This window comes from Blastomyces dermatitidis (genome assembly GCF_000003525.1).
Source record: "Blastomyces dermatitidis ER-3 genomic scaffold supercont1.5, whole genome shotgun sequence".
NCBI classification, from domain to species: domain Eukaryota; kingdom Fungi; phylum Ascomycota; class Eurotiomycetes; order Onygenales; family Ajellomycetaceae; genus Blastomyces; species Blastomyces dermatitidis.
The window spans coordinates 422,056-449,875 of NW_025544778.1; the positions used below are offsets into that span (position 1 = coordinate 422,056).

Genomic DNA, 27,820 nt, shown 5'->3' on the forward strand with positions numbered 1-27,820 from the left:
CGGTCTTTGGCCTCCTTCCATCCAGCACGTCCGTCGTCTATTCAAAATCTTACAACTAGGACGGGACGCTTGCGACACTTGGGTAGCATTGGATCATTTTTGCAGAGGAAACTATGAGTGACCATCGCTGGGAATATTTGAACGCGCCACGCTCGCTATTCTATTAAATCACCGGATTAATACTACTTGGTTGAACCCTAGGCGTGTCAACATGAGCGGACTACGAGGAATAGTCAAGGATGGGTGGCATCCGAAAGGGAAAGATGGTAATAAGGAGAGCTGGCGGGGTGATTTCAAAGGCATCAACCAAGTCGTACGTTTACTTCTGTTTCTGCCTTTGCTTTCCGCGATGTGATATCCTCTGTTCATCAAGCGCGCACCAGCGGAGGGACCGTGATGGCTGACCGTTTTCTCATGTATCTAGGCCGGATGGGTAGGCAAGGGAAAGAGTAATTCTGATGGACGTGCTGAACATTCAGCTCGACCGCTGGCTTCTCTGAAAGACCCATCATCCTTCCCTCCCCCGCCCAAACACATAAACAGGTACGGCGGGGGTGGCGGGATCTCCAGCCCAACGTCAGGATTGGGTGCGCCTCTTCGCGCTTCAGAAGTCCAACCACTACGGCAGCGAGAGCAGAGGGAACGACAGGCTGAGGAAGCAGAACGCTCAAAGAAAGCCCCGCCTCCTGTGCCATATAGAGCAAACACCACTGGGTTATCTACGGATAATTTTCTCCCTCCTCCTGCTCAGCGGCTCACCACTTCAACCGGATCGGCGGACGAGTTACGATCAAAACCAACCCCTAAACCAAAACCTTCCTTGCCTCCTAGGTTACCTCCTCGAGGTGCAGCACATCCATCTCCATCTCCTTCGCCACCTCCAGCGTATGATTCTACTTCGAACAGACTGGTATCGCCAGTAAACCAAGGGGCCATTAGTCGCCTGGGTAATGTTGGCGTCTCTGTCCCAAGTCTCGGCATTAACAAGACAGACTCTGGTCAACGGGAAACAGTTTCCAGGTCGGTGGGAGCCGCGTCTCCATACAGCCCCCAGAGCGAACTGCACAACCTATTTTCTAGAATGAATACCTCGTCTACAAGTTCAACTTCACCTGCAGCAGCGGGACCCGCTGAGGGAACTACCATGGAGCAGAAGCAACACGCAGTACGAACTGCTCACGCATTCAGCCGGGACCCCACATCGGTATCTGCAAGTGATGCGCGGAGTGCGGCGTCGACAGCAAGGAACTTCCGCGAGCGCCACAGTGACCAGATAGACTCGGGCAAGAAGAAGCTGCTCCAGATAGATCAAAAGTATGGTATTTCAAAGCGAATAAACAGTTTTATAGCAGACCAGAAATCCCCCGCGTATCCGGATTCACAACCTCCGCCACCACATGCGAACGCCACCTACAATAATTCGCCTCACCCGCCCAATGCTTTCAACCGACCTGATCTGGAAGCTTTGAATAATCGCAAACCTCCTCCTCCTCCTCCCCCACCAAAGAAGCCGAGCATGCAAGCTCTGCCTGTTGACGGACCACCCCAAGTAACCCCGCCTCCACCCTTACCACTGGGAACCAAACCTCGTTAAACCATACGAGGCATGGCCCAACTGCGTTTGATCACATAATAAAGGCGTTTCTCGAACCTAAACTACTAGCGCCTCTCCTTTTGCTTTTTTGTTTCGACTTTTATTTTCTTGTTGCTTTCTTGGATTTCATGCTTTGGAGGGGACATTGGCTCTCTCTGGCGCAACTCGAGGCGATAGGAGTTGAAGAGGTGTTTGGCATATCATTCAATTTTGCTGACGTGTTTTCTTTGTCCACTCTTTTTGCATATCACTATTCTTGTGAATGGTATGGGTTTTTTTTTTTTTTTTTTTTTTTTTTTTTTTTTTTTTTTTTTTTTTTTTTTAATATCATTACCCGCTAAGATGGTTTCATATTAATGATGATGGCCTGTCAGCCGCATGACCCTGTACCTACCCGCACAAAGCTCCCGAGCACTAATATTGGTAAATAATGCATTAAACATATCTGCTTTTGATAACTTTCCCCCCTGTTTGTTGTGAGATTTGGTTCATCATGAGCTGTGGTGGGTATGGGAAACCACGGGGAGATGGAGGAATCTTGCATTTCTGAAATTTGTTGTCTGCTCTTTGTCGGCCGTTGTATAAATTGTTTATTCACGGTGCTTCTTCACTCATCCTGCCCATTAATTGTCTCTCAATATCGGCTCTGGTGTACGTATATAAATATCCAAAACTCTCCCACCGCAGTGTTTCTTGCTCCTCCCACTTCTCTTGCCAACTCCAGGTTCGAGCAAATATTCAAAATATCTGCTTGCACATCACACCTTATACAGGTACCACAGATATTTAAAAACATAGAACCAGCCCACCCAACATGATCCAGATCAGTCAGCCCCCAACCCGCCTCGGCGGCCCTCCCATTCCCAGAACCCCACCACCGGGGAGTCCCCCTCCCGCTCCCCCTCCAACCCCGCAAAGCCAGCTCTTCACCATCCCGCTCAACCTCGACGAGAACTGGTTCGCTACTACGCCGCCTACATTCCCCTACCCGGCCCTCCGCGAGCTCCCCACCCCGATCCTGCGCACGAACTACGAGTGGGAGTGCATCGATTCACTGTGCCCGCGCGGCAGCCAAGACTGGACGCTCATTGGCGCCGTTCAATGGGACGTCAGCGACCGGCGCACGATAACCAAGGTGCGCGTCCGGTGGAACTCGGCGGATATCCGTGGGACGGTGCGGGGGGAGCAGAAGCTTGTTGTTGTTCTTCCCCATGGGAAAGTAGAAGAAGAAGAAAAAAAAGAAGAAGATGATGATGATGATGAAGGTGGCAGGTTAAGCGATATACAGGTACAGGTGCAACTGCAACTCGCCGCGCACCGGTACGGACCGCACATCGTCTCGTACTGTCGGGAGCACATGGGCAGGACTGTGGGGGACGGCGAGTGCTGGACGCTAGCGGCGGAGGCGCTGAAGGGTGCGGGGCGGGCGGCAGAGATGGCGGGGTACGAGGCGCCGATGCGGAGTGTTGGGCGGAGACATGGGGCATGTGTGCTTGAGTGGGAGGCCGGAGGTGGGATACCGGTTGAGGGGATACTAGGGCTAGCGGGGGTGATGTCGGGGGATGTGCTGGAGATTGAGGATGGGCATTTTCGGAGGGTGAGGGTGGTGGAGGTGCTTGGGGGGTTGGGGAGGGGGGAGGAGAATGTGAGAGTTGGACGGCATACGGCTGTTGTTGTAGGGGTGAGAAGTGGGCGGGGAGGGGCAGGGGAGGAGGTTGTTGAAGTGGCAGAACAGAACGCGAAGGTTCGAAGGGTGGTGGCGGAGGGGGAGTATAACTTGAGGGAGATGGTGGAGGGGGTTGTGAAGGTGTATAGGCCTGTGGGCAGGAGTCAGCTGAGGGATGGGTCAGAGCGAGGTGTTGTTGACGTCGGCTTGGAAGGGGTTTGTTCTAGCTGGTGAGGTTTGGTTCAGAAAGCGATTGTTACGCAGCGGTTTTTTTTTTTTTTTTTTTTTTTTTTTTGGGGGGGGGGGTGGGGGGGGGTTATTATTGCAATGGTCAAGTTCACAGCATGTTTATATTGCCAAAGGTTATTATTTAAGATTAAGAGAAAATTGATTGATTTCTCAGTGCAAGTCGACAGAATAATGACATCAGTGGTTCCATCGACACGGAAGTTGATATGAAAGAATACCTAGGTAACTACTCTTTTATTTGTCCCCGTTTTATCCTCCTTTATCCATGGAATATAGTTAGGTTCGGCGGTGACATCACATCACATGACATCACATGTCACATGTAGGGCTAGGACTACCGCAGAAAGAAGCGCCGAGGAACATTCCAAAAACTCCAGCAAATGCGGGTTCTCGGTCCCCAACAAGAATCGCCAGACGCTAATTCGGGGCTCAACAAGAAAAAGGAAACAGGTAGGTATGGTACAGCGATAGAAATGAAATTTAACAAACACTCCTTTGTTTTCCACCTCCTGTAATGTATAAGAATTTAAAGCAGCTAAGTAGTATAGTACATAGTTACGCAGTAGTATTTACTACAATATTACATCAGTTCTCTCTCTCTCTCCGAATCCGGCAATTTAGGGCTTTCCCTTAGGGCTGAGGTTGGTTTGGGATGTGCTGAGTCAGCGGAGATCAAGTGACTCGCGGCTGAGGCTGAGCGGCAAATGGGCCCACCACGCTAGTCCCGAAAAGGCAATCTAGATTCAACAAAAAAAAAAAAAAGAAAACATCAACAGAAACAGAAACAGAAAACGCGACATTGACATCAACGACATCAATGATATCGCCATGATTGAACACCAATGAGCAATCAATATGTAGCTCTGAGTGTCATTCACATGCCTTTTCAACAATCAACAATAATGGGGTACTCTCACTCATGCTGTGCCAATTGCAAGTGAAAAGGACATCTTCACAATCATCACACATACTTGTAGTAAACCCAAAAATTTGCCCGCCGTGGCAACAGCAGCAGCAGCAGCCAAGAAAGAGGATGCGATATCTCGTTCTCTCTTTGGGGGGGGGGTGGTGGTGTGTAAATTACTATCTCTCTCTCCTCTCTCTCTCTGCTTATTCCGCTACCCCAGGCTCAACTTACTGGATATGCAGGAATCCCAAGGTTACTTCGTGCGACTTAAATAACTAAATACTCAAAAATAACTCAAGTCTGGGCCCTGGTTTCGTTTCCCTTGGAAGAGCGCCGTGCGATTTTTCCCAACAATCCAATCCAATCCAATCCAATCCCCCTGAACTTCTTTCTCCCCGTATATTTACTCCGTATTTTACCCGCCAGACCAGACCAGACCAGACCGCGATGGAGATACGATAACGCAGTAAGAAGCACGCCGACATCCTCCCTCCCCACTCTCTTAATATTCTCTTTTCTCTTTTCTTTTTTCTTTTTTCTTTTCTCTTCCTGACCGATCTGGAGATCTAGGGGAATGAATGAATATCTTCTTTGGTTTCCTTCTCCTTCCCTGCTTGCTTATAAAACTATCTATCTATCTCTCCTCGATTCTTTGTGTGTCTCGCTTTCTTCTCCCAATTGCCTCCCGCTGCTCCTGCTTTTCCAACTTATTTACTTATTTATTCCAATAATTTGTTGTTTTAGTTTGTTGTTGTCTTGAGCCGTGTTCTTCCTGTTCTTCCTGTTCTTCCTTTTTCCTACTTTTTGACTTTGGACTTGTTCTGGACGGACCGTTGCCAAGTTATGATGATATTATAACATCATCATCAACTCTCTTTTCTTTCTTTTTTTTTTTTCCCTCCCATATATCTGTTTTGTCGCAGCTCTCAACGCCTCCACCTCTTCCTCGTCCATTCAACTTGCCTGCCTGCTACCTTTCCAGAGCTGTTACCGTTGCCTGCGACTTACCGCGCGATTGCTATCACTCTAACTAGCAAAATAACTATATCTATCATCCAGCTTCGATTCGGTGGTGGCTGCTTTGAGCCGTCCTCTGCTACACCATTCATTTCGCCGCGTGTTGATTGTTGATTGACTACCCAACAATACCGCAGCCATGAGTGCCTCCGTCCATATACGCCTCCCTCCCGCCTCTTTTTTCAAGTTCCCTCCTTCTCCTCTCCCAGAGACCATCCCACCGCCCACAGTTGCTGAGCGCACATGGAATCAACCCTTCAACATCTCCACAAGCCTCTATCGCAAGCTTCTAGAACCCCAGGTCCCCCTGACCGTTGCCGCCATCTATGCTACAACCGTCGTCGCAATGAACTATGTCAATAAACAGAGGGGTAACAAACCATGGGCCTTTAGCAAGACGAGAGCCTTCAAGCTCTTTGTCATCCTCCACAATATCTTCCTGACCATCTACTCTCTTTGGACTTTTGTCGGCATGGTCCGCACCTTCTACCTGTCTTGGCCTGAACGAACTGAGAAGCACAACCTCGTGAGGATCGTCGATATGCTCTGCAAAATCAACGGGCCCCGTGGCATGGGCAATGCTGCTGTGTATGATCGCAACGCTGAAAAATGGACTATGACCAGCCCGCTATACACACTAAGCCCAGAGGGTGTTCCCGATCCCACAGACCTCGGCCGCCTTTGGAATCAAGGATTGGCCTTCTTCGGCTGGCTTTTCTATCTTTCCAAGTTCTATGAGGTTCTCGACACCGCCATCATCCTGGCCAAGGGAAAAAATAGTTCAACTCTCCAGACCTATCACCACGCTGGCGCAATGATGTGTATGTGGGCTGGAATTAGATACATGGCCGCCCCTATTTGGATCTTCGCCCTCTTCAACTCTGCCATTCACGCTATGATGGTACGTATTTCTTACTTCCAAGCCTTGCCACCATTTCCCATATTTATCCGATTATTTGCTATATCAATTGGGATAGAACGGCTGTCTAAAACTAACCGATTTTTTTTTTTTTTTTTTTTTTTTTTTCAAATAGTATTTCTATTACACATTGACTGCACTATCCGTTCGAGTGCCTGTTGGCATCAAGCGCAGTCTAACCACCATGCAGATCACCCAGTTCTTGATTGGCACTACCTTGGCCGCTTCCTATCTTTTCATTTCCTATACATTCCCAGTTACTGTTCCGCATCCGGTTGCTATGAGACCCCTCGCTTCCGCCATACCCGGTGCCGTGGCTGCCGCGCCAAACAGCACTGCTGGTGGTATGGGTCCTTGGCTCAAAAAGCTGGCTCTTCGCGCAGCTGGAGCTCAAGGTGTTGCCGAAAACGTCCTCAATACGGATGGAAAACTATTTGGCGTAGATGGAGGTCAAGCAGCCCAGGCTGTTCTTGGGAAGCAGGAAATCCGGAGTGGCTTGGAGCCTCGCACCTTCACCTGCCTAGATACCACTGGTCAAGCCTTCGCGGTCTCGCTCAACGTCATCTACCTCCTGCCTCTGACCTTCCTCTTTGTCCGCTTCTTCGTGCGCTCCTACCTCCACCGCACTGAACAAGGCGGCAAACACCAAACCCACGTGCACGCCGCTGAGAAGGCCGGCATGGATGCTTTCAAGGGAGTTACCCGTGAAATCCGGAACGCCGTGATCGAAATGCACGGCGACGACGGCGGAGCTACCGACGTGGTAGATGAATCTGGCACTAGCACCCCACACCCGGAAGCCTACGAAGCGAACATCGATAACATCATGACTGCCAAGCAGCTAAAAGTTGAGAGGCGGACCGCTGCCATTGATCCCCACCCACGCGGACCACATTTAGCGGCTCCCTCATATGCTGCCGTTGCCGTAGAAGGAACAGAGGCAACATCATCCTCCACATCATGATCGCCATCCACGTCATCTGAACCGTGTCATGACTAAAAGAGAAATCTACAACCACGCACATGAGAGAAAACAAGGCATCATACGACAGCATGGCCGATTGGGGAAGTTGGCGCTGAACTGGAATGGATATGCATCTAGTAGGTTAGGAGTGTACGATATGCAAGTTTATTTCGATGATGTTTCTGAACGATGGCGAACCCACGGGTAAGCGGGCGTTCTTGACGCGAGTTAGGAAGTTTCCTTTGATCCCTCCTAACCCCCAACAAAACTTTCAAACTAGACCCCCGTCAGGTTGGGGAGGGCGAACAGATGGGCTACGGCGCACATGTCGGGAATCAGAGAGCATGATGGGTGGTGAAAAAAAAAAATCTTTTTCTTCTCACTCTTGTGTTATTCCCTTTGACCGTGTCCTTTTTCTGTTTCTGCGTTTGATTGTTTCGGTATAGTTTTGGTATTTAGTATTTAGTCTTCATACGTAGGTCGGATATGTTCTGGCCCGGGGTGTTAATTCGGATGGGATGGCTTTCTCTTTCACTTGGCTGTTTGTTCTTTGGACATTTCCGTTCTTGGTTTTGTTATTTCCTTTCGCAGTCTTTTCAACGATTACTTTCATGCCTCAAGGCTAGCCGAAAATCCATTATTCGACCAGGAAAAAAAAACAAAACCTTCTGAGACGGGCATACTACTTCATGACAATGACTCTTCCTATCCCCGTTCGGTGGGATAGCTCGTTGATTTTCTTTGAATTTGGTGTTTTAATTTTGGGTAGGCGTGCACAAAAAGGAAAAGAAAGGGGAACTAACAAAGGGACAACATTTGGCTGGTCGGGTGCGTCTGTTTTTATTAGGTTGAATTGAAAAAGCTCTTTTAGGTATACCATTCAATGATTTCAGGATATCAGGATTCCCTACCTACGCCCTCCCTTATTTTGTATTTTTTATTGCTCTAGATTTGTTTTCCTCATCAATGGACTGTTCCAACTGACGGTCTAACTTAAAGAGCTTCCTATGATCCGCGGGTCCGTCAACTCGAGCGGTAACTGTACTCAGGCAAATCAGCGACAGGAGGCCCTGCGGAGCAAACTCCTAGATACGAGCTCTACGCAGCGAGATACGGGTGACAATTGGGGTGGTCTGGACGATTTGTTGAACCTATCGAACCCATCATCTACATGACATGCACACTCACTCAGCTCAGTTCCTGCGAGAAGATGCAATAATAGCGGGGTTCACACTGGCCTCGAAGGCGGGGAGAATGGAGCTACCGATAGCACTAGTTAACTAGTAGTCGGGGATAGCTGACTGCTCTTGAAGGCGGGGAGATATCTCTCCAACGGTGGAGGTGTTTGTTTATATAGTTATACCCTCCCCTCCCATAACCAGGCTGTGGGAAACCTAGACAAATCTACGAAAACCAGAGAGAAAAAAAAAAATAAAAATAAAAATAAAAATAAAAAAATAACCAAAAAGCATGTCGACAGAAATCAACAAGATATTTGAAGAATACGCCTCAAAGTCGACGACGACACCATTCCCCGCCGTCACTTTCAGGGCTGTTGATCAGGCTGGTAAGTGGTTAACTTACTTATTAAAAAAAGGAGAAAAAAAAAAAAAAAAAAAACAAGCCCATCTCCATTGTTCTCCTATGTATGTGTTTACCATCTCTACTAACCACATTCTACGCACAACTCCCAATTACAGGAAAGGTCCTCTACTCATCCAGCCATGGCAATACCAAGGTAGACGGGTCCGGCGAGGCCGTGACGGAAGATACCCCCTTCTACACCGCGTCAATGACCAAAGTGTTCACAGCGGTTGCTGTGATGGTGGCGGTGGAGCGAGGGCTGATAACCCTGGACGACGATGTGGGGAAAGTTGTACCAGAGTTGGCGGAGCTGGAGATTCTGGAGGGATTTGAGGAGGATGGTAAGATAATAAATTAAATGTCTTTGGATTTTATTATTATTATTATTATTATTATTATTTTACAAGAGTAAGAAGGGATGTGAGGCACAGGGTTAACTCGTGCAATTGTTTTACTTACTTAGGTATTTGGTTTTTTGTTTAGGGAAACCGATTGTTCGGAAAGCGTCGAAGAAGCTCACTTTAAGGAGGCTCCTTACGCATTCAAGTGGGTTTGCTTATCATCTTACCCGTGAGAATTTGCAGAAGTGGAATGCCTACCAGAGGCGGGATACTACCAAGATGGATGGTTCTTATGTATACAACGCAGCTATCCTGCCTGAGGAAAATGTGATAAACAGTTTACTAACTAGCGTACTAGGAGCAATACCGACAACCACTCCTTTTCGAGCCAGGGGAAAACTGGGCATATGGCCCTGGTGTTGACTGGGCCGGTCGAGCGGTTAGCCCCCCCCCCCCCAGCGGACTGAGATTTCCGGGGTGATATTCCCTGTCTAACACGCCCCCCCTTTTTAATAGGTGGAAGTGGTATCCAAACAAACCCTCGAAGAGTTCATGAAAGAAAACATCCACGACAAGCTGGGATTAAAATCCACAACTTTCCGCCCCGAAAACATCCCCAATTTCGCCGCCCGTCGAGTCGAAATCAGCTCCCGTAATGCCGAGGGAAAATTCACCCCTATGCCGGTTCCCATATACCCCATTCCCGCAACCGACTGTCTAGGGGGTACGGGCCTCTACTCCACAACGCGCGAGTACACCACGCTGCTAGCAACGCTGCTTGCCGGCGGTGGGAGCGTGCTGAAACCCGAAAGCGTGGAGCAGATCTTCAAGCCGCAGCTAGAGGATAAGAAGCTCATAAACGACTTATTTAATACCCCCGGCGGCCAGAGGTTGAATAGGAGTCTGACCACGGGGAAAGTGGTGACCATGGGCCTTACTGTCTGCATTAACCTTGACGATGTGCCTGGTATGAGGCCGGCGAATTGCGTTGGTGGTGGTGGACTTACTAATATGTTTTGGGTATGTTGGGATCCTTTCCTTCACTATCTCTCTTTTATATTCTTGACGTTATCATTATTCTGCTTCGTACATACATGGGGCTTTCGTTTGCTGATATATGTTGGGTGTAAATCTAGTGGCTTGATCGGAATTCTGGCATTTGCGCTGGGTTGTTTTTCCATTACCTCCCTCCTGTTGATCCGCTTGCGGTCGAGGTTGCGGATAAAATTGAAGAGGTTGTGTATAAGAACCTTAGAGGGGAGCTTAGCCAAGGGAATTAGGGATATTATTGAACCGCATGGTTTCTTGCTGCAGGCTAACTAGTTGCCCACTGGATGCATGATTGTTGGCGAACTCCTGTACATACTCATGGGTTCCCTTCAGGTTTATATCTGGACTGTATTGAATGATAGTGCAATGCCCCGAAAGGATATCACGCTGTAGCCATTCGAAATAAGCAGAGCCCCTTATGCGCCAATATTCGCAGCCTTAACATCCTCTTCAGAGCTCATTATTTGCACCTTGATAGCCCCCGTTTTCGGATCCGCAGCTGTTTGAAATGCCTTTACAGCATCCTCCAGAGTAAAACGATGGGTAACTAGCTTCTTCAAGTCGATCACTCCATTGCGCACCAGCCGTATAGCCCGGGGCCACGTGTTGCAATACCGATATTGATATTGCAGGTCAATTTCAAAAGTGCTGACCCGCATGAACGGAATCGTCATCTCATTCTTCCCAACGCCAACCACAAACACTTTACCACCAAACTTCACACTCCAAATTGCCGCAGCAACACTGCTCTCAACGCCCGTACACTCAATCACAAGTGACGGCCGTAGCGTATCAGCTTCACATTCCACCCCATCATTCATTTCGTTTATGATTCCAGCTGCCGTCGTCTCAGGCGAATCACCTAACCGCACCCGATACGTCCGCACATCCGGCACCAGGTGTTTCGCAAATCTCAACCGTCCCTCATCAATGTCCGTGATGACAATAGGAGTAGCCCCCGCCGCCCGCACACAGAGTAGCGTAACAAGACCAATCGGTCCTGCCCCGGCCACAGCCACAGCATCGCCCAGCCGCAAACCAGCCCGCTCAACCGCCGCGAGCGCCACACTAAGCGGCTCCAGTAGTGCACCGTCTTCGAAGTCCATATCCCCAATCTTATGGCACCAGATGGCCGGGTGGTTGACATAGCGGCGAAGCAGTCCGTCGACGGGTGGTGTGGATAGGAAGCGCACATGCTCGCAGCCGTTGTAACGACCTGTAAGGCATGGTTCGCACTCGTTGCAGATGATATTAGGCTCGATGGCGACGCGGTCGCCGGGCTTTAGGGAGGTGACCTCAGGGCTGACGGCAAGGATTGTGCCGGCGGACTCGTGGCCGAGGATATGGTTGTCCGTTACGACCATGGGTCCTATGCAGCCGGCATGCCAGAAATGGACGTCGGAGCTGAGAGGGAATGCTTATGGTTAGTTAAATTTTGTCATAGTGAAGGGGGGGATGGCGTTTGACAGTTGTCCATATGCTGATTGCATATAATCGCTTGCGGATGGTACTCTCACATACCCACAAATACCTGTGCTTCGGACCTCAATCGTGACTTCGCCAGGCTTCAGGCTCTTTCCAGAGGCCACATCCTCAACAGATGGTTGGGCTTCTGCCACCCAGAGATCATGGTTTGGGTTGGTATAAACTCCTATATTTGGCTTGGAAGGCGCGGTGAAGTTGGGCATGTTTAACAATGTGGCATTAAGCAATAAGTGGAAGATGGTTCTTCTTTCCTTCTCTCTCTTGGTTCTTTGCAGCAATGATGTGAGTAGGAATTTATAGGAGTGTTGTTGGTGTTTCATCTAGGTTTGATAAACACATAGCTAGACAAAATGCAGAGGTGTGGGGTGCGATGAGGGGCAGCGAATGGAGGTATAATATTGTGACGCACTCGCAATTTGACCCACAAAATCAGGGAAATAGTAAAGTGAAAGAAGTGGAGAAAGTCAGGATAAATGACATGGGCATTTTTGAATCGAAATTGCAAGAGGAAGCTGTGTAATCATTGATGGTGAAGAACAACAAGGCTAAAGTTTGCTGGTTCAAGGTTCTTCTCGGCACGAAGTTTATCGCGGTGACGTCGTGCCATGTTTAGCCCATGCACATTCAGGGGAACAACGCTGTGCCCGGTTCATCTACATTTGGGACTTTCTCCCTATGAGACTGAAATTTATCGATGTGTCCAGGAGCCGTGCTGGACATTTCGTCTATTCTTCTTGCCACAGAATAGGATGGATTAGATCGACCAGCATGCAGAGCCAGCGCCGGCGACCCATACTCAACATAGGGATACAATACAGTCGCTTTTCTCTCCCATGACTGCCCCATTTAACTTCGAGAAAAAAGCGTTTGCCTTGCCCCATCATTAGGCTAATTCGACTTATCACGTCTTGCGGAGTATGACTCAGGTGGCCAGTCACATATTCCCCACCGACGTAGAGGTTAGGCGAAACATGGGAAATCTCATAAAACCCCGGCGCATTCGCAGACTGGGAGAGGATGAAGTAATCTTTGTAAAGCGCCAGGATACTTTTAGCGACATGATTTACCAGCTGCCGCATGACGTCCGAGGTCTCTGATGGATTTTCCGGTTTGTTTTCTGGGCCTACATCCTGGGGACTCGTGGAATTGATATGCCGTATAAGGACGTCAATTTCGAGATCACTATAAGTGAGGGCGTCGAGAAAATTGGTTACGTCGATGAGTGATGCGAGAACAAGGCCGGTGCGCCCTCCTGTAGATGGGAGTCCTCCGAATAGCATAAGATGCATCCGCTCGCTCCCATCGTCCGCGATCTCGGTGATAATATCGTTCGTTTGGTCCAGCGCGCGTTTGTGATGCAAGAAGTGTTCTTCATTTTCGAAATCTTCACCTGACCATAGGCCCTCCGATGCGTAGAGGACACGATCTCCTTGGGCCGTAGTGCTGACAATGAGAAAAGCATTGAAATGGTCCAAGTTTTCGATTGCAGCCCTACCCTCGAGAAAATCTATTAAGAATTTCGTCGGCATTTCGGGGACAGACACTGTACTCGTATTACAAGTAGCCTTAATGTCGGCCTTTGCGGCAATAGCTGCTTCATGCACTAAAACTCTCAGGTTTCGAACGCTATTTGTTCTTCGTAATCCTATACTTCGTGAAATATCCGTGGCATCGGTGAGTGCAATGCACAGGGTTGAAGGGCACAGCCCTCTAGACGGTTCAACAAATAGACTTGAACTAGAATTTTCGTTTTGTCTCCTTCGATCGGGGTCATGGCTTCTCGGGTGTAGGTTTAATGGAGCCGAGCCCGGTGGTGATTCAAGTTTGTGGCGTTTATAAAGGAAGTGATGTGAAGTGTCTACTGCGCCAGGGAATCTATCTCTGCCTCTGGAGAGGAGGCCTGTGTGTTCATGGCGTGAATCTCTGCGCTTCTGGTAGAAACGGCTAAGTAGCCGTTGCAGTGCAGTCAACTTCCACGACCGCTTCTGCGGCAGGGGATATGGCTTGTCGAATATTACTTGGGACATTTGAACCATTATCGATTTCCGATAGTGTAATTTCCCGTCCTATGGGTTCTGCTATAGACGCACTTATAGGAAGTAACGCGATAGACAAGAAAGAAAACCCACCTTGTTCCATTGTGAACCCATGGCAAAATTCCATGGCTGGCGAGATCGTAGTGAAAGAACGAATCTGAAAGAATATTCCAGAGGGAACGTAAGGGGTATTGAAAGCTGACTTTGGCAAATAGGTTTGAAAGAATCTCTAGACGTTTAATAGTTAAATAATATCCGTTGAGGCATTCGGGAATTGTAGGATGGGTTGAATGATAATGAAGCTTTCAAATTTGAGGTATTCATGCTTCTTCAAAGTCCTTCCCTGTGCGTTCTCTCAATACGACTCCACAACAAAGGTGAGCTCGTTGGGACTTATACCCATTGTATAGTACCCGTCACCAAGCCAGGCCGTAAACTTGGTCTATGGTTCAGTAAAGGAACAACCCGGAATTTGAAAGACATTCAAGTTAATGTCATGCAAGGTTGTGCTGCGACGTCCTCTGATATTGACAGGTACAGATAGTCAACCTTGAGAGACTGACTCTGCAGATGAAGAAGCTCACTGTCACTACCCAGCCATGAGACCCAACAGCTAGAGTCTGTTCTCTGATCCATTAAGAAGATCATCGTGGCTGAAAAGGAATATATATACATAATATAATATTAAAGGGAAACGAAGTCAGCTCGATAAGGAGGAGTAGGTTCCCATATAAACAAAGGAGCCTCATCACCATCACGTGTCTGATGACCAAGCATTCCTTCTTTTCCCTTAACTTCCCGAAGTCCAAAATTCAAACAATTATCCAACTCGGACCCAGTCAACGACGCCGGCTATCGCTCTCCACCCCGCTGCCATTGAGAGCCATCCTCTTCTCCAGGGCCTCCCTCACCGTTGTCTGTCATTCTTTTCTACGGCTTGCTCGCATCCCCACGGTCCCTATGTCCGCCACAACATCCCGCACCGTTCTGCGGCATTCGCGATATCTGATCCGGAAACCCGCCTTCAGATCTGCCTCAACAACGGCCGAGGCTGCTTCTAAATCCAAAGACGCTGCCACTTCTGCGGCGTCAAAAGCATCTGCCGGTATTTCCAAGGCTGCTGCCACTGCTGGCCCTGCTATTAGCAATGCTCTCTCCGGGCTTGGTGGAGCCCTCAGGAGAGTAGGTGGGCGAACGGGAAGGTTCATCGCTTTCGTCGACTGTAAGAACCCAATTCTTTGCTACAAGGATCGCCATTTCTGGGACTATCATTGAAGATCTCAATGGAGATATTTTAATGTTTTGCTTGAGATTTCTGCCTCGATTTAACATCTAAAATGCTGACCAAAACCGACTTGATCCAGCATTAATACCTCCCACAATTTACTACTCCAGAGTTGGCTTGGAGCTGTCGAAAATAGTGTTCAGAGGACAGAATATGTCCCCGCCGTAAGTCTTGCTGGAATCCGTTTTACCAAATGTGGAAATCTATTGCTAACCTAACTTGTACAAATTTAGAAGCGTGGCCACTTTCACAGGATACTACCAGCCTCTCCTCAGATCTCTCCGCCAGCCAAAGACCTTCATGTCACAGATTTCTAAGTCTTTCAACCCAGAATCTTTCCTCCTCTCCCTCCGGAACGTCGATAAAAAGCAACTGGCCATTGTCGGTGTCACGACTGCAGAAGTAATTGGCTTTTTCTCCGTCGGCGAGATTATCGGGCGATTCAAGCTTGTAGGATATCGGGGGGAGACTGCACATGCGCATTAGATAAATTAGGCCCGTTTTTTCGTTTAAAAATCTCTGCAACATATCTCTCTCCTAACTCTCTTTTTGTTTGTCCATTCTCGTATTCTCCTCCGGCTGTATGATAGACGATGGAATTCCAAGCTGGTCTGTGGTCGCTGAGTCGCCTGCTTGGGTCCCTTCGTGTAATTTTGTTGTCAGATTAAATACTTCAAAATTAGATTTCCTTTGATTGAACATAGCTGTCTCATTTAAATATTTTGTCTTCGCAATCCCAATTTCTCGTAAACTCGTGTTTAGGAGTGCAGTCCTTCATTTCTCTGTCGCAAACCTTGATCCCGGAAATAGTTTTTTGATCACGTGACTATGTCCAATGCTCGAAGAAATTTAAAACGATCAACAGCGAACAATTCATTCTCAGCGCGAAATCAATGACAGCAGGGCAATGCAAATCTAGGCAGTGACCAGTGATCAGATTAGTAGAGATGGATGCCTTCAAGCTCCTCACCCGGTCGACAAAACTTAAACCGGGTCCCGTTTCCAGAGAGCAGGCGATATCAAACTTTTTACCGTCAGCCGGCGAAGCTGAATCCCCACAGCTATTTTCTCGTCGCCATGGACTCGACGCCGCAGAAGCTTACGACGAACAGAGTGAATCCAAAGGGAGGAAACGAAAGAGAGGATTAGATGGGAATGAAGCCTCCGCAGATTCTACGGCTGTGACTCTTGACTTTTTTGGCTCTGGACCTTCAGCTCTTGGATTCTCTAGCAGCGATGCGAAAACAGCAAGGCGAAAGCAAAATGAGGATGATGAACAGAAGGGAGATGTTGCAGGTGGAATTGCTACAAAAGAAGCCCCACTGAGTGAGGAGGAACGGAAAGCGATCTTAACGGCGCACAAGATCAAAGTAACAGACCTTCGAACACCACCCCCTGTGGCTGTGGAAAATGAAAAAAAGTCGAAGAAACGGAAAAAGAAGCAAAAGGACGAACAACCTCCCGTTGTTCTGAGCCGAAAACAGCAGAGGAAGGCTCAGAGGATGTATCCCCAACCACTGGTATCATTCCAGCAGTTGAGAACAAGATATCAGATTTCTCGGCGGCTGTCAGAAAACATTGTCAACCAAGGATACAGCGTGCCTACTGAGGTCCAGCTCGGAGCACTTCCATTGTTACTTGGGGATTGTCAAAGCGCAAGTGAGCGAAACCAAGAGAACGGGGTCCAGTCAGTCCAACCCGCGCTTGAACCGGATCTATTGGTCGTTGCACCTACTGGCAGTGGAAAAACACTAGCGTTCATGATTCCGCTCATCAATAAAATAATGCGACATCACCACCAAGACAAATCCCAGTCGAGGGAGTTGTTTGCAATCATCTTGGCTCCGACAAAGGAGCTTGTCTCTCAGATTGTAAACGAGGGCAGAAAGCTCATGGTGGGCACTGGTGTTAAAATCACAGCCATGCGGAAGGGAATGCGAGTTGTGGAGGATACGGAAGGGGAAGAAGAAGCTCCTTCGGGTGAGGAAAGCGGGAGCTCCGAAGACGAAGATGATGAAGCCAGAAAGATAAAGCGACCTAGAGGAAAGGCCCCTATCACAAAAAGCGATATTCTGGTCTCAACTCCCCTGTTACTTGCAAATTCTCTTTCCGGTAACAAAAAACACTCTACCGCCACTCTACCAACAGTACGAAGCGTTGTACTTGATGAGGCCGACGTACTCCTAGACCCTCTGTTCCGTGACCAAACCCTAAATGTATGGAGCGCGTGCACCAATGCCCAACTTAGAGTTGGGCTATGGTCCGCGACAATGGGGTCTAGCATCGAAGAGCTTGCCAAGTCCACTATTGGCGAACGCCAGCAATCACTAGGACTACGCTCTGAATCGTTTCTGGTCCGCCTGGTTGTTGGACTGAAAGATACCGCCATCCCCAACATCTCCCACAAACTTGTCTACGCGGCGACTGAACAAGGGAAGCTTCTGGGACTACGACAACTTCTACATCCCAAGGGCGGAGGTTCCACCTCAGACACTCATCTACGACCTCCGTTCTTGGTCTTCACGCAAACCATTTCAAGAGCTGTGGCACTACACTCCGAATTGAAGTACGATATCCCTGCTGAAGCCGGCGGTTCTTCACGCATCGCCGTTCTACATTCTGAACTCTCTGACTCGCAACGATCTGACGTCATGGCGGGCTTCCGCAAAGGCGAAATATGGATCCTCATCACAACCGATCTGCTCTCGCGCGGGGTGGATTTCCGCGGGATCAACGGCGTTGTGAACTATGACATTCCCAATTCTAGCGCCTCCTATGTCCATCGCGTAGGCAGGACAGGACGAGCTGGACGTGAGGGTGGAGTAGCGGTTACTTTCTACACGAAAGAGGACATCCCTTATGTGAAAAATATCGCGAATGTTATCGCTGCCAGTGAGAAATTACGGGGAGTTTCTGAAGATAAAGGGATCCAGAAATGGTTACTAGATGCATTACCTAATCTGTCCAAGAAGGACAAGAAGGATCTAAAGCAACATGGTGTACGGGTCAGGCGGCCGATGACGAAGAAGGGGGAGCAGGATGATAAGGACCGGAGAAGAACGCGGATCAGTACGAAGAGTGGATTTGAGCGGCGAAAGGAACATAACCGGAGAGATGCAGCTAAGGCCAGCAAACGGCGGAAGTATGAAGGGCAGGCAGACGAGGGAGGAAATGCAAGCGATAACGGGTCGTGGGGTGGAATCGAAGACTAAGCAAGCATTTTGAATATATGTATATGACATATATGCCTATAACCGGACGCCTAGGACTGAAAAACTCCATAGCTCCTATAAATCGAACCGAAACTCTCACACCTTCAGCCTTCTTCTCCCTGCTTCTCTTCCTTCGGGTTCAACAACCGCCTCTCCAAACTAATCTCCACAACTTTCTTCTTTCCCCCAACCCTCCACTTCAACTCATCCCCCCTTCGCATCAAAGTACACTGCCCAAACCCCCTCCTCTTCCTCCACAGCTACAAATCCCTCGATATCCTGCACCGTTACCCCAACCTGATCCTCCGTCCAATCCCAGGGCCCGACAAGGTGCTCGCGACTCTGCGTCCGATTTCCATATCTCAGCTCAAATGTATTTTTATCCATATAGATCCAATTGAGCATCGGCGGGTCGACGGAGACGGTGCTGACGAGGCCGAGGGTTGGTTCACGCTCCTCGTCTGGGTAGCTGATATAGAAGGCTTCGGCTGTGTGGCTGGGGATGGAGCGCGAGTCAGACGCCGCAGAATCAAGGTAGACCTGATTTTTTTTTTCTATTAGTTTTATAGCGCTCGTTTTTCTCTAGGTCCCGTTGAGAGGTAATGTTATCCCTTAATACTACCCTCCGACCATGTAACTGCCTCGCCTCTTCGGAATTCGCCTCACAGAAAACATCGATGTAAAATTTCTCCAGGCGCTTTTCCTCTGATTTGCGCTTATTTGCTTTCTTCTACTCGCTCACTCCTTCGCAAACGCCGATGACGGTTGGGATAGATGCTATTGTGAGGAGGCCTATAACCATAACTGCGTGTTTTGCGTATGATTTGATCCGGTGGAAGCTATTGAAGTTATGGTGTTACAATATCTATTTGATAAGCCAATATATACGAAATAGTTATATTATATCTAATTGATTGATTTAATATCTGTGAAATATAAATTTCCGAGCGATCTAACACATGACATCATACAGCAAATTACTTGCATGGTTTTTGAAAAAGTGGGATCTGACAGTGCACACGCACACACATACACAGTACACATTGGTTCAGGGGTATAACCAATCTATATTTTCTATAATTCTATAAATCTAATTTTGCTAATCTAATAAATCAAACCGCGCTCTCCCAAAGATGTCATCTAATCATAAACTCTTAGCCATCATGCGCAGTCCTGTCCAGCTTTAAGCTGCATCTCTCCATCCCCATACAGCCCACCAGCACCGCACCTCTAGCGCCTCCCCATCACTCCCCTCCCAATCATCAAACCCAATTTCTTCCCCCTCCATCAGAACGATTAATCCCGCCGCCTCCATCCGCCGCCTAAAATCTTCTACTTGTGGCAAGTAAGCATCTCTCAATGGCATCTCAACCACCACCCTCGACTCAGCATCCTGGTACAGCCAGCGCTGGATTGTCTGCACAAGCCACCGCGGGTGGTCGGGGGAGTACAAGGGGTCCGCAGCAAGGATAACGTCACATCGTTCGTCCTCAGTTGGCGCGGGGCGCGGATGAGTCTCCAAAGACCAATCCAGGACACCCGTTGATACGGTCGCCCCCGTCTCTAGGAGCAGGTCTTCGTTTAATTCGACATTGTGAGCTAAATTTGGCAAGATGGAGTCCAGATCAGTGAGGTGGATGGAAGCGGCGGCGCCCCAAAGGGCCGCGAAGGTGAGTCCGACCAATCCAGTTCCGGCGCCTAGCTCGAGGGCACGGAGGGGCCGGTTCTTTTTGGCTCGCGATGGAACAAGGGAGGAAGATGGTATGAGGAGAGTGTGGAGGCGTTTGGCGAGTAGGTAAGACGAGACCCATGTTTTCATGCCTAGGTTATCCGAGGTGAGGGAGGGTTCATGGAGAGTTAGTTGGAAATTTGTTTGCTGGGTCATAGGGATGGTGAAGACGCGGGAAATAGATGGCATGGCTGTTTGCCAGAATAATGTTAGTCGATGCTGATTAATGAAAAACGGCAGAGCAGCTAGAATTACCAGTTCTTCCCGAGCGTTCACAGAGGCGGGCGCTGGCGGCGTCCCAGATGGTTTCGCGGAGCTCATCGGAGTCAATCCATGATAATGCGCTGGCGATGATGGATGTGAGGTAGTGGGAAATACCGGTTTGGAGAATTACTAGTTGAGCGGCGCCATCGTCGTTGCTGAAGCTGCGTGGTCGGACAGCAAGCTGCTCTAAAGCTCGCAGGATATCGGCTGCTGTTGGTTTCGTGTAAAGCTGTGGGAGGTCGAAGACTATGTAGGCGGGCACACCGGAGCAGTTAGTTCCAGTTTCTGCAGATAGAACACCCAAATCAAGGTATTTACCATGAAGCGGCTTCGAATCGCCGGGTATGGTCATTTTAAATCAGTGAAAGCCCGGGCGGCGATCTGCCGACCTTGACTTGTTGGGCAGACTTGTGTTGTGCGACTCCTGTTCAGAGACAACCTAGGGTAATAGAGGATGGGGATATAGAAATAAATCAAAACAAAGCATAACAGCTAAAGAATAAACTAGAATAATAACCCGGTATTTATACAGTGGGAGTGCAGAGAAATATGCCGTATATATAGTGCAGAAGGAAAAAAAGATACCAAAAATAATATGTGGTCCGTGCGTTGGGCGGCGAAACCTTATCGATAAACAAGCGGTGGGACATCATTCGTCGGTAGGGGATATATTCAGGGAAAAAAAAAAGAAGAAAAAAGGAAGGGCCATCGATTCTGCGGTTAAATGACGAGGTGTTCGTAAGCCCTCCGTATATGTATTGTAGTAACGTAACAACACATGGGCGCTGGGTGGTATCAAATTGAAGGCATTTCAACTCAGTGTATCTTTAAAACCCTGGTAGGCCTGTTCGATTTCAAAAGCAAGTTCTCTTGCCTGATCTTCACTCAGCTCTTCCGTCGCTCTCATTTGGTTAAGCGCAATGAGCCACTGTATAATCTTCCCTCTGTTCTCGAAATCCTGGTCGGTTACTCTATTCACAGATTGTATAATCTCAGAAAGCAGTGGATGGAGAGCATCTTTGGACACCATGTTCAGTTTCAGAGCATCTAGAAACGTGATGAAATTTTCTGTTGCCGCTAGAATCAGACTGCCAGATGTATTCGTGCCGGTGCCACTGGGTACAGGTGCGGCACTGTGCGATGCCTGCTCAACGGTGACAGGAACTCCGATTCTTAGTCTCTCCGTTGCCCTGGGGCATTCCAGCTACAGAAGAGTTAGTTTCCTTTAAACTGTCCATGCAAGAGAACACATGGCGGCTATAATTAATCAGGAAAATAGACGACATACACCCCATGTCTGCCTGAAGGTATCTAGATCAACAAACTCCTTAGCAACGGTCTCATCACTCAAGCTGGACTTGTACTGTTTCAACAGCCGCGCGCACGTCTCGGTATATTCAGACTCCGTGATTGCGTCTTTAATGTAGGCCTTCTCCAGCCCATCCAGCGTCAGGATGATGCTGTAGATCTCTGCTAGAGATTCGTAGAGGTCTCTCTCTGCGGAGGTAGAGGATAGTTTGACTTCCTGTTCGGTGTGCATGTTAGAATGAACATCAGAACAACGTCTGGTCCAGGCGCATACCTCATCCAGATTAATAGATGCCGACAACGCCGTATTTGGAGTGTAACTGTATGGCGTAGGCGCATAAGACAGCGGGCGTTGCTGATACATGGCGGAATGTCTGTAGCTATCTATGAATGCAAAGGTTGATCTAACATTATTGTTGGCGGTTGGTCGCGCTCGCAGAAGCTGGCCCAAAGAGGAAAGTCTGCTGGATTAGATTAGCTAAGGATGGGCGTGTGGTCCGTGCGTGTTATTTCTGCGCCGAGGAAAAAAATCATTTTCTGATAAACAAGACGCAAGACCGAACAACAGGATAGTGTGCTGCGGATATATCGGCAACAGTGTATATATTGGCAATATTCGAATATTCGCAGTGACTGATACGGCCAATTAGCTCAGTCACCCTGTCTATTTCATTCAAGCATGGCAGGCTCCGCGAAAAAGGCCACCAAAAAGTTCGAGAAGAACCACCTCCGGGATACTATCGAGCGCCGCAAGGAATTTGCAAAGGTTAAGCAACGACACCGCCTGAAGGAAAAGAGACAGCAGAATAAACAAAAGGATGCTGAAAAAGTGGATGAAAAGGCGCAGCAGAATGGCGATGGTCGCAAACCTACAGCAGAGGGGGAGAAGAATTCCTTTGCTGAGATGAACGTCGATGACTTCTTCGCCGGTGGATTCGACTTGCCAGATGCCGCTCCCAGTAAAAAACCCAAATCCTCTAAGAAAAAGGAAGTTGCACCGAAGACTGGGAAAAGGAAGCGCACTGCTGAAATAGAAGAACAAGAAGCGGACCAGAAATCATTTGCACAGAGCGATAACGACGAGGGCAGCACCGCGGCAGAGGGTAGCGACATTGGCGACATGGATGCCCATATGGAACAATTGGAGGCCCTGAAGGATAAAGACCCTGAATTCTACAAATACCTTAAAGAAAACGATGCCGAGTTGCTCGAATTTGGAGACCATGGGGACCTCGCTGAGGTTGATGCTCTTAGCGATGCCGAGGAAGGTGAAAAAGAAGAGGCTCACCCCAAAAAGAAGAAGAAGGCTAAAGCTCCCGAAGATGTCCAAGAAGGCGACATGAGCAATACCATTAATTTGTCCATGGTTAAGCAATGGCAGAAATCAATGATTGAGCAACATTCCATGAGGGCAACTCGACAAGCAGTCTTGGCTTTCAGGTCAGCTGCGTACATGAACGAAGCGGATTCTAAGGACCGGAAATACACCATTTCAGACGCGGATGTTTACCACCAGGTTCTTCTCACGGCATTAGAATACGTCCCTAAGGTTCTGAATCACCATCTGCCGACCAAGGAGAGTGCGGGGGGGAAAATCAGAATTTCCATGGATTCGAAAAAGTTCAAGACCTTGACCCCTTTAATCAAATCACACGCATCTTCCATCCATCAGCTTCTTACGAATCTGTCCGACGCAGCAGCATTGAAGTTGACCTTGGCATCTGTTGAGCCAATGCTTCCCTATCTCCTCCCATTCAGGAAGCTCTTGAAAGTCGTCCTCAAAACCGTCGTCGGCATTTGGTCGGATTCCGCCAGCACCGAAGCTACCAGAATCACCGCCTTTCTGATCGTCCGTCGTTTAATGTTGATTGGAGATGCTGGAATCCGCTCAGCAGTTCTGAAGGCCACATACGAAGGGGTAGTTAAAGGCAGCCGAAATACAACCGTCCACACTCTCCCCGGCGTAAACCTGATCAAGAACTCTGCAGCCGAGATTTGGGGAATCGACCAGGATGTCTCCTATACTACCGGCTTCAGTTTTATCAGACAACTGGCCATGCATCTACGAAGCAGCATAACACATCCATCGAAAGACTCCTACAAAACTGTATATAACTGGCAGTACGTGCATTCATTGGACTTTTGGTCCAGAGTTTTGTCGTCTCACTGCGATGCCATTGTGGAAGCCACTGCGGGGAAAGCATCCCCTCTACGACCACTTATCTACCCCGTCGTTCAAATCACCCTGGGAGCGATGCGCCTGATCCCCACAGCACAATACTTCCCCCTACGCTTCCAGCTTACGCGATCCCTCCTCCGTATCTCCCGTGCAACCGGAACGTACATCCCCCTCGCAGCCGCCCTGCTGGAAGTCCTCAACTCCGCCGAAATGAGAAAACCGCCAAAATCCAGCACCGTCCGCCCCCTCGACTTCGCCACGAGCATCCGCGCCCCGAAATCCTACCTGCGAACCCGCATCTACCAAGACGGCGTGGGCGCCGAAGTCGCAGAACTGCTCTCGGAATTCTTCATCCTGTGGGCCAAAAACATCGCCTTCCCCGAACTCTCGCTGCCAGTAATCGTCATGCTCAAGCGCTGGTTAAAGGAAGTATCCTCCCGCACATCGGGGAACAAGAATACAAAAGTTAACCAGATGATCGTGCTAGTTGTGCAGAAGCTGGAGGCTAATAGTCGGTGGATCGAAGAGCGGCGGTCAAAGGTCACGTTTGCACCCCGGGACCGCGCGGAGGTCGAAGGGTTCCTGAAGGATGTAGAGTGGGAAACGACGCCGTTGGGCGCGTTTGTGAAGACCCAGAGAAAGCAGAAGGATGAGAGGGTTAAATTGCTTGAGCAGAGCCGGAGGGATGATCAGAAGAAACGCGCGGCGAAGGGAGACGTGGATATGGAGGATGCTGATGGTGCGGGCAGCGAGGAGGATGATGACGAGGACGAGGATGGAGATGTAGATCTGGCTGGATCGTCTGGGGAGGAAGAATAAGCGGGACAGATGGTCTTTGTTGAATGCTATTTTGTGCTCTCTTGATTCAGTTTCAATTTCTATAAGTTAAACGGGGCGTTTCATGAGAATGTAATAAATGGCGGCTTCAATGCGTTTTTTCCTAATAAAAATTATACAAGGCTATCTCTCTCCCAACGTCATTGACTCGCACATGCACCAAACGAGATATCATGCCCTCGCTCTAACCTTACTATACATAAACGACATCTCCTCAAAAACCCTAAAACCTTAAAAACTACTACCCATTTCCGCTTCCATCTTCGACTTTAACCCCCCACTCCCACCCCCCACTCTTGCCCCCAGTCTTCCTCACCACTCTCGCCTCGCCCACCACCATCCCCTTATCCACCGCCTTGCACATATCATACACCGTCAACGCCGCCCCCATCACCGCCGTCATCGCCTCCATCTCCACCCCCGTCCGCCCATGACAAGAAACCGTCGCGGTAACCAGGATACTACCATACGGATGAGCGGCGGAGGAGATCAAATCTTCCGTCGTCAACGTAGCAGCTGGCCGTGACCTACCACTGCTACTGCTGCTGCTGCTGCTATTCACAGACGAAGAGGCCCCATCTGCCTCCGCCCCTGGACCTCTACCAACACCCTCCTCCGGCGCACATGCTCTAATATCAACCTCCACCCCCGTAATCCCCAGCCCCGGGTGTGCCAGCGGGATAATATCCGCCGTCCGCTTCGCAGCCATGATCCCCGCGACGCGCGCGACGGAGAGCACGTCGCCTTTCTTCGTATAGCCCTCCGCCGTGGTGAGGAGGGAGTACGGCTTTGGATTGGAGAAGGTGACGCGGCACATGGCTGTGGCAACGCGGGTGGTTTCGGCTTTGTGGGAGATGGAGGTCATGTGGACGGTTTGGGACGGGGTGAGGTGCGGGAGGGAAGGGTCGGAGGCTGTGGGGAGGTCGGGGATGAGGGGTTTGGTTGGGGAAGGGGGATTTGGTTTTTCAGGGCTTTTGGTCGAGAAGAGGCGGACGGGCGTCCGAGGGAGAGGAGCGCTCTGGAGGAAATATGTGGGAATTGTAGACCAGGGCGTTTTCCTGGGGTGCATCTGCGCATTGCCATTTGTGTGGATAGCCCCTAGGGACCGCTGGGAAGCTTCATTGACTGGAATACCATGTTCATCTGAAAGAAAAAAAGGGTTTCTATTAGCGCTATCGAGTGAATTCATGAATGACACAAGTGGGAACAATTCAAAGACCTAGTACACAGGAACAGACATTTCTCCCTTATATGAGTAGAACATGACCATGGTATCAAATATGTCCAAAAAGCAAGCGCCAAACACAATGCAGTTTCGTCACATAAATATCATATCTATACGACGGAATCTTGGTATCCAAAAAAAAAGAAGAAGAAGAAGAAGAAGAAGAAGAAGAAGAAGAAGAAGAAGAGGAAGAGGAAGAGGAAGAGGAAGAAGAGGAAACGCCCGGAAACAAAAGACAAACGTCCATGCGACGGAGAAGTGTATCAAAAGCAAGCCTACCCACCAATCAAGATCATGGGTCGGTTCTTCATATTCTTCAACTCTCCCATACCAGCATGTTTCGCTTTCTTGCGCTTGACAGCCATGCCGATGATATCAAGCAGTTCCCTCTCTCGTTCGTTCACGAGACCCTCATGTTCAGCCTGGCCGGCTCTTCTGGCAGATTCCAACAGGCCGAGCGCCTCCATCGCTGCCTCGTCGATTGGTTCTCCATTATTCCCTTTGCGAATCATATCTCGCAACGACACCTCCGCATTCCCGAACAAGCATACTTTGAGGTTCCCGTCGCTTGTGATGCGCAGACGATTACATGTTCCGCAAAAGTTATGCGTCATGCTTGTAATGAATCCTACGCGACCTTCGAACCCGGGCACGCGATATGTCTTGCTCGTATCATTCTTGTGGTCGGCGACTTTCTCCAGGTTGGGGTACTTCTCTCGAATGATCGCGAGCATTTCCTTGTAGGGTAGCATTTTCCCCTGACTCCACTTATTCCCGTCGAACGGCATGTACTCGATGAATCTGACTTCAAGCGGCTTGTCTCGCCCAAGTTCAACGAAGGGGAGGATCTCCCTATCATTCAATCCGCGCATGACCACAGCGTTGATCTTCAGTTTTATGCCCGCTCCTTGCTTGTTCATTTCAAGGATACGGTTGATACTCTTCATCACGGCTTCGAACCCTTTCCGTCGGGTCATGAGCTGGAACTGGAACGGGTCTAACGTGTCCAGACTTAGGTTGATGCCCGTCAACCCAGCCTCTGCCATGCTATCTAGTTTTCGATGTAGCGAAATACCATTAGTGGTTAAACACAATTCGCGCAGCCCGTCACGGCGTAGGTTCCCTATTTGCTGCATCATAGGTATGATATCCTTCCGGACGGTCGGCTCACCGCCGGTCAAACGTATTTTAGTGACGCCCTGGGAGACGAAGAGGGAGGATAGGTAGACGATTTCCGGAGTTGTGAGGATCTTGGCGGCCGGCGAGAGCTCAACTCCCTCCTCGGGCATGCAATAGAGACATCGCAGGTTGCAGCGCTCCGTAACGCTGATACGGAGGTAGTCATGCTGCCTGTTGAAGGTGTCTGTCAAGAAATCGGAGAAGGGCTTCGCCTTCTTCAAGGCCGATGACCGCGGGGAGCGAGAGGGGGGAATCTGGTGCGGGGTATATGGCAAGGGTGAGGGCGATGGCGATGGCGATGGCGATGGCGATGGCAAGGGTGAGGGAGACGGAGACGCTGACAATGACGGCAGTGTATGTACAGCTTCACTGTTCTTCGTCGTACCAGGGGCTGCAACAGTACCGTGGCATCGTCGCCGGCGCCGAAAGTGGGACACGCAGCGCGGGGCGGAGAAGAGACCCCGCATACTGGCTGACGGAGACAGCAGCAGTGGAAGAGAGCGTCTCTGGAGTAACTCAGCCATGGTGGTATGCTATATTATCAGCATCCGGCTCATTGTGGCAGGTCGCAGCAGCGAGGACACAAGCAGACGGAGGTTTATATATAGCTAACTATTATGGAGTGAGTGGTGAGTTGTACATGTATTTGTATTTGTCAAAGAGTCCCAAGTCCGCAGAGCCGTTCCCCGCGCGGAGACGGCCGGTGTTGGGGCTTAGTCAGACAGCTGGTCAGCCGCATTATTAACTAACTAGTGTATACAGAAAACTTGACCTCGCTAAGTGCGCCACT

At 49.3% G+C, this 27,820-nt stretch overlaps 12 protein-coding genes across 12 annotated transcripts; 7 read left to right on the forward strand and 5 right to left on the reverse strand.

Annotated features, from left to right (window-relative positions):
* The first annotated feature begins 28 nt into the window (after nucleotides 1-28).
* On the forward strand, nucleotides 29-1,925 carry BDCG_04730 (uncharacterized protein). Its single transcript, XM_045420373.1, has 2 exons — nucleotides 29-313; nucleotides 425-1,925. The coding sequence occupies exons 1-2, from the start codon at nucleotides 212-214 to the stop codon at nucleotides 1,592-1,594; spliced, it is 1,272 nt and encodes a 423-aa protein (XP_045276495.1). The 5' UTR covers nucleotides 29-211; the 3' UTR covers nucleotides 1,595-1,925.
* Nucleotides 1,926-2,408: 483 nt separating this feature from the next.
* Nucleotides 2,409-3,527, forward strand: BDCG_04731 (uncharacterized protein; the record flags this gene model as incomplete). The annotated part of the gene is made up of 1 exon (XM_045420374.1): nucleotides 2,409-3,527. One exon carries the CDS (start codon nucleotides 2,409-2,411, stop codon nucleotides 3,492-3,494), a length of 1,086 nt encoding a protein of 361 aa, XP_045276496.1. The 3' UTR covers nucleotides 3,495-3,527.
* A 2,045-nt stretch (nucleotides 3,528-5,572) lies between these two features.
* Nucleotides 5,573-7,316, forward strand: BDCG_04732 (fatty acid elongase; the record flags this gene model as incomplete). Its single annotated transcript, XM_045420375.1, has 2 exons — nucleotides 5,573-6,334; nucleotides 6,468-7,316. 2 exons carry the CDS (start codon nucleotides 5,573-5,575, stop codon nucleotides 7,314-7,316), a joined length of 1,611 nt encoding a protein of 536 aa, XP_045276497.1.
* A 1,470-nt stretch (nucleotides 7,317-8,786) lies between these two features.
* Nucleotides 8,787-10,521, forward strand: BDCG_04733 (beta-lactamase; the record flags this gene model as incomplete). The annotated part of the gene is made up of 6 exons (XM_045420376.1): nucleotides 8,787-8,883; nucleotides 9,017-9,241; nucleotides 9,384-9,535; nucleotides 9,600-9,680; nucleotides 9,758-10,261; nucleotides 10,378-10,521. The coding sequence occupies 6 exons, from the start codon at nucleotides 8,787-8,789 to the stop codon at nucleotides 10,519-10,521; spliced, it is 1,203 nt and encodes a 400-aa protein (XP_045276498.1).
* A 186-nt stretch (nucleotides 10,522-10,707) lies between these two features.
* Nucleotides 10,708-11,979, reverse strand: BDCG_04734 (L-iditol 2-dehydrogenase; the record flags this gene model as incomplete). The annotated part of the gene is made up of 2 exons (XM_045420377.1): nucleotides 10,708-11,695; nucleotides 11,813-11,979. The coding sequence occupies 2 exons, from the start codon at nucleotides 11,977-11,979 to the stop codon at nucleotides 10,708-10,710; spliced, it is 1,155 nt and encodes a 384-aa protein (XP_045276499.1).
* Nucleotides 11,980-12,501: 522 nt separating this feature from the next.
* Nucleotides 12,502-13,812, reverse strand: BDCG_04735 (uncharacterized protein; the record flags this gene model as incomplete). The annotated part of the gene is made up of 1 exon (XM_045420378.1): nucleotides 12,502-13,812. One exon carries the CDS (start codon nucleotides 13,810-13,812, stop codon nucleotides 12,502-12,504), a length of 1,311 nt encoding a protein of 436 aa, XP_045276500.1.
* Nucleotides 13,813-14,519: 707 nt separating this feature from the next.
* Nucleotides 14,520-15,831, forward strand: BDCG_04736 (mitochondrial F1F0-ATP synthase G subunit). Its single transcript, XM_045420379.1, has 3 exons — nucleotides 14,520-15,034; nucleotides 15,177-15,261; nucleotides 15,331-15,831. Exons 1-3 carry the CDS (start codon nucleotides 14,578-14,580, stop codon nucleotides 15,581-15,583), a joined length of 795 nt encoding a protein of 264 aa, XP_045276501.1. The 5' UTR covers nucleotides 14,520-14,577; the 3' UTR covers nucleotides 15,584-15,831.
* A 114-nt stretch (nucleotides 15,832-15,945) lies between these two features.
* BDCG_04737 (ATP-dependent RNA helicase ROK1) lies at nucleotides 15,946-19,266 on the forward strand. The gene has a single exon (XM_045420380.1). The coding sequence runs from the start codon at nucleotides 16,045-16,047 to the stop codon at nucleotides 18,307-18,309; it is 2,265 nt and encodes a 754-aa protein (XP_045276502.1). The 5' UTR covers nucleotides 15,946-16,044; the 3' UTR covers nucleotides 18,310-19,266.
* Nucleotides 18,160-20,654, reverse strand: BDCG_17008 (S-adenosylmethionine-dependent methyltransferase; the record flags this gene model as incomplete). Its single annotated transcript, XM_045426176.1, has 6 exons — nucleotides 18,160-18,849; nucleotides 18,976-19,148; nucleotides 19,291-19,391; nucleotides 19,520-20,229; nucleotides 20,294-20,548; nucleotides 20,621-20,654. 5 exons carry the CDS (start codon nucleotides 20,652-20,654, stop codon nucleotides 19,040-19,042), a joined length of 1,209 nt encoding a protein of 402 aa, XP_045280989.1. The 3' UTR covers nucleotides 18,160-18,849; nucleotides 18,976-19,039.
* Nucleotides 20,655-21,113: 459 nt separating this feature from the next.
* On the reverse strand, nucleotides 21,114-21,974 carry BDCG_04740 (vacuolar protein sorting-associated protein Vps28; the record flags this gene model as incomplete). Its single annotated transcript, XM_045420381.1, has 3 exons — nucleotides 21,114-21,506; nucleotides 21,591-21,827; nucleotides 21,885-21,974. The coding sequence occupies 3 exons, from the start codon at nucleotides 21,972-21,974 to the stop codon at nucleotides 21,114-21,116; spliced, it is 720 nt and encodes a 239-aa protein (XP_045276503.1).
* A 183-nt stretch (nucleotides 21,975-22,157) lies between these two features.
* Nucleotides 22,158-27,654, forward strand: BDCG_04741 (ribosome assembly protein Noc2). The gene has a single exon (XM_045420382.1). It carries the CDS (start codon nucleotides 22,290-22,292, stop codon nucleotides 24,606-24,608), a length of 2,319 nt encoding a protein of 772 aa, XP_045276504.1. The 5' UTR covers nucleotides 22,158-22,289; the 3' UTR covers nucleotides 24,609-27,654.
* On the reverse strand, nucleotides 24,610-27,554 carry BDCG_04742 (molybdenum cofactor biosynthesis protein; the record flags this gene model as incomplete). The annotated part of the gene is made up of 2 exons (XM_045420383.1): nucleotides 24,610-25,769; nucleotides 26,135-27,554. The coding sequence occupies 2 exons, from the start codon at nucleotides 27,552-27,554 to the stop codon at nucleotides 24,868-24,870; spliced, it is 2,322 nt and encodes a 773-aa protein (XP_045276505.1). The 3' UTR covers nucleotides 24,610-24,867.
* Nucleotides 27,655-27,820: the final 166 nt, after the last annotated feature.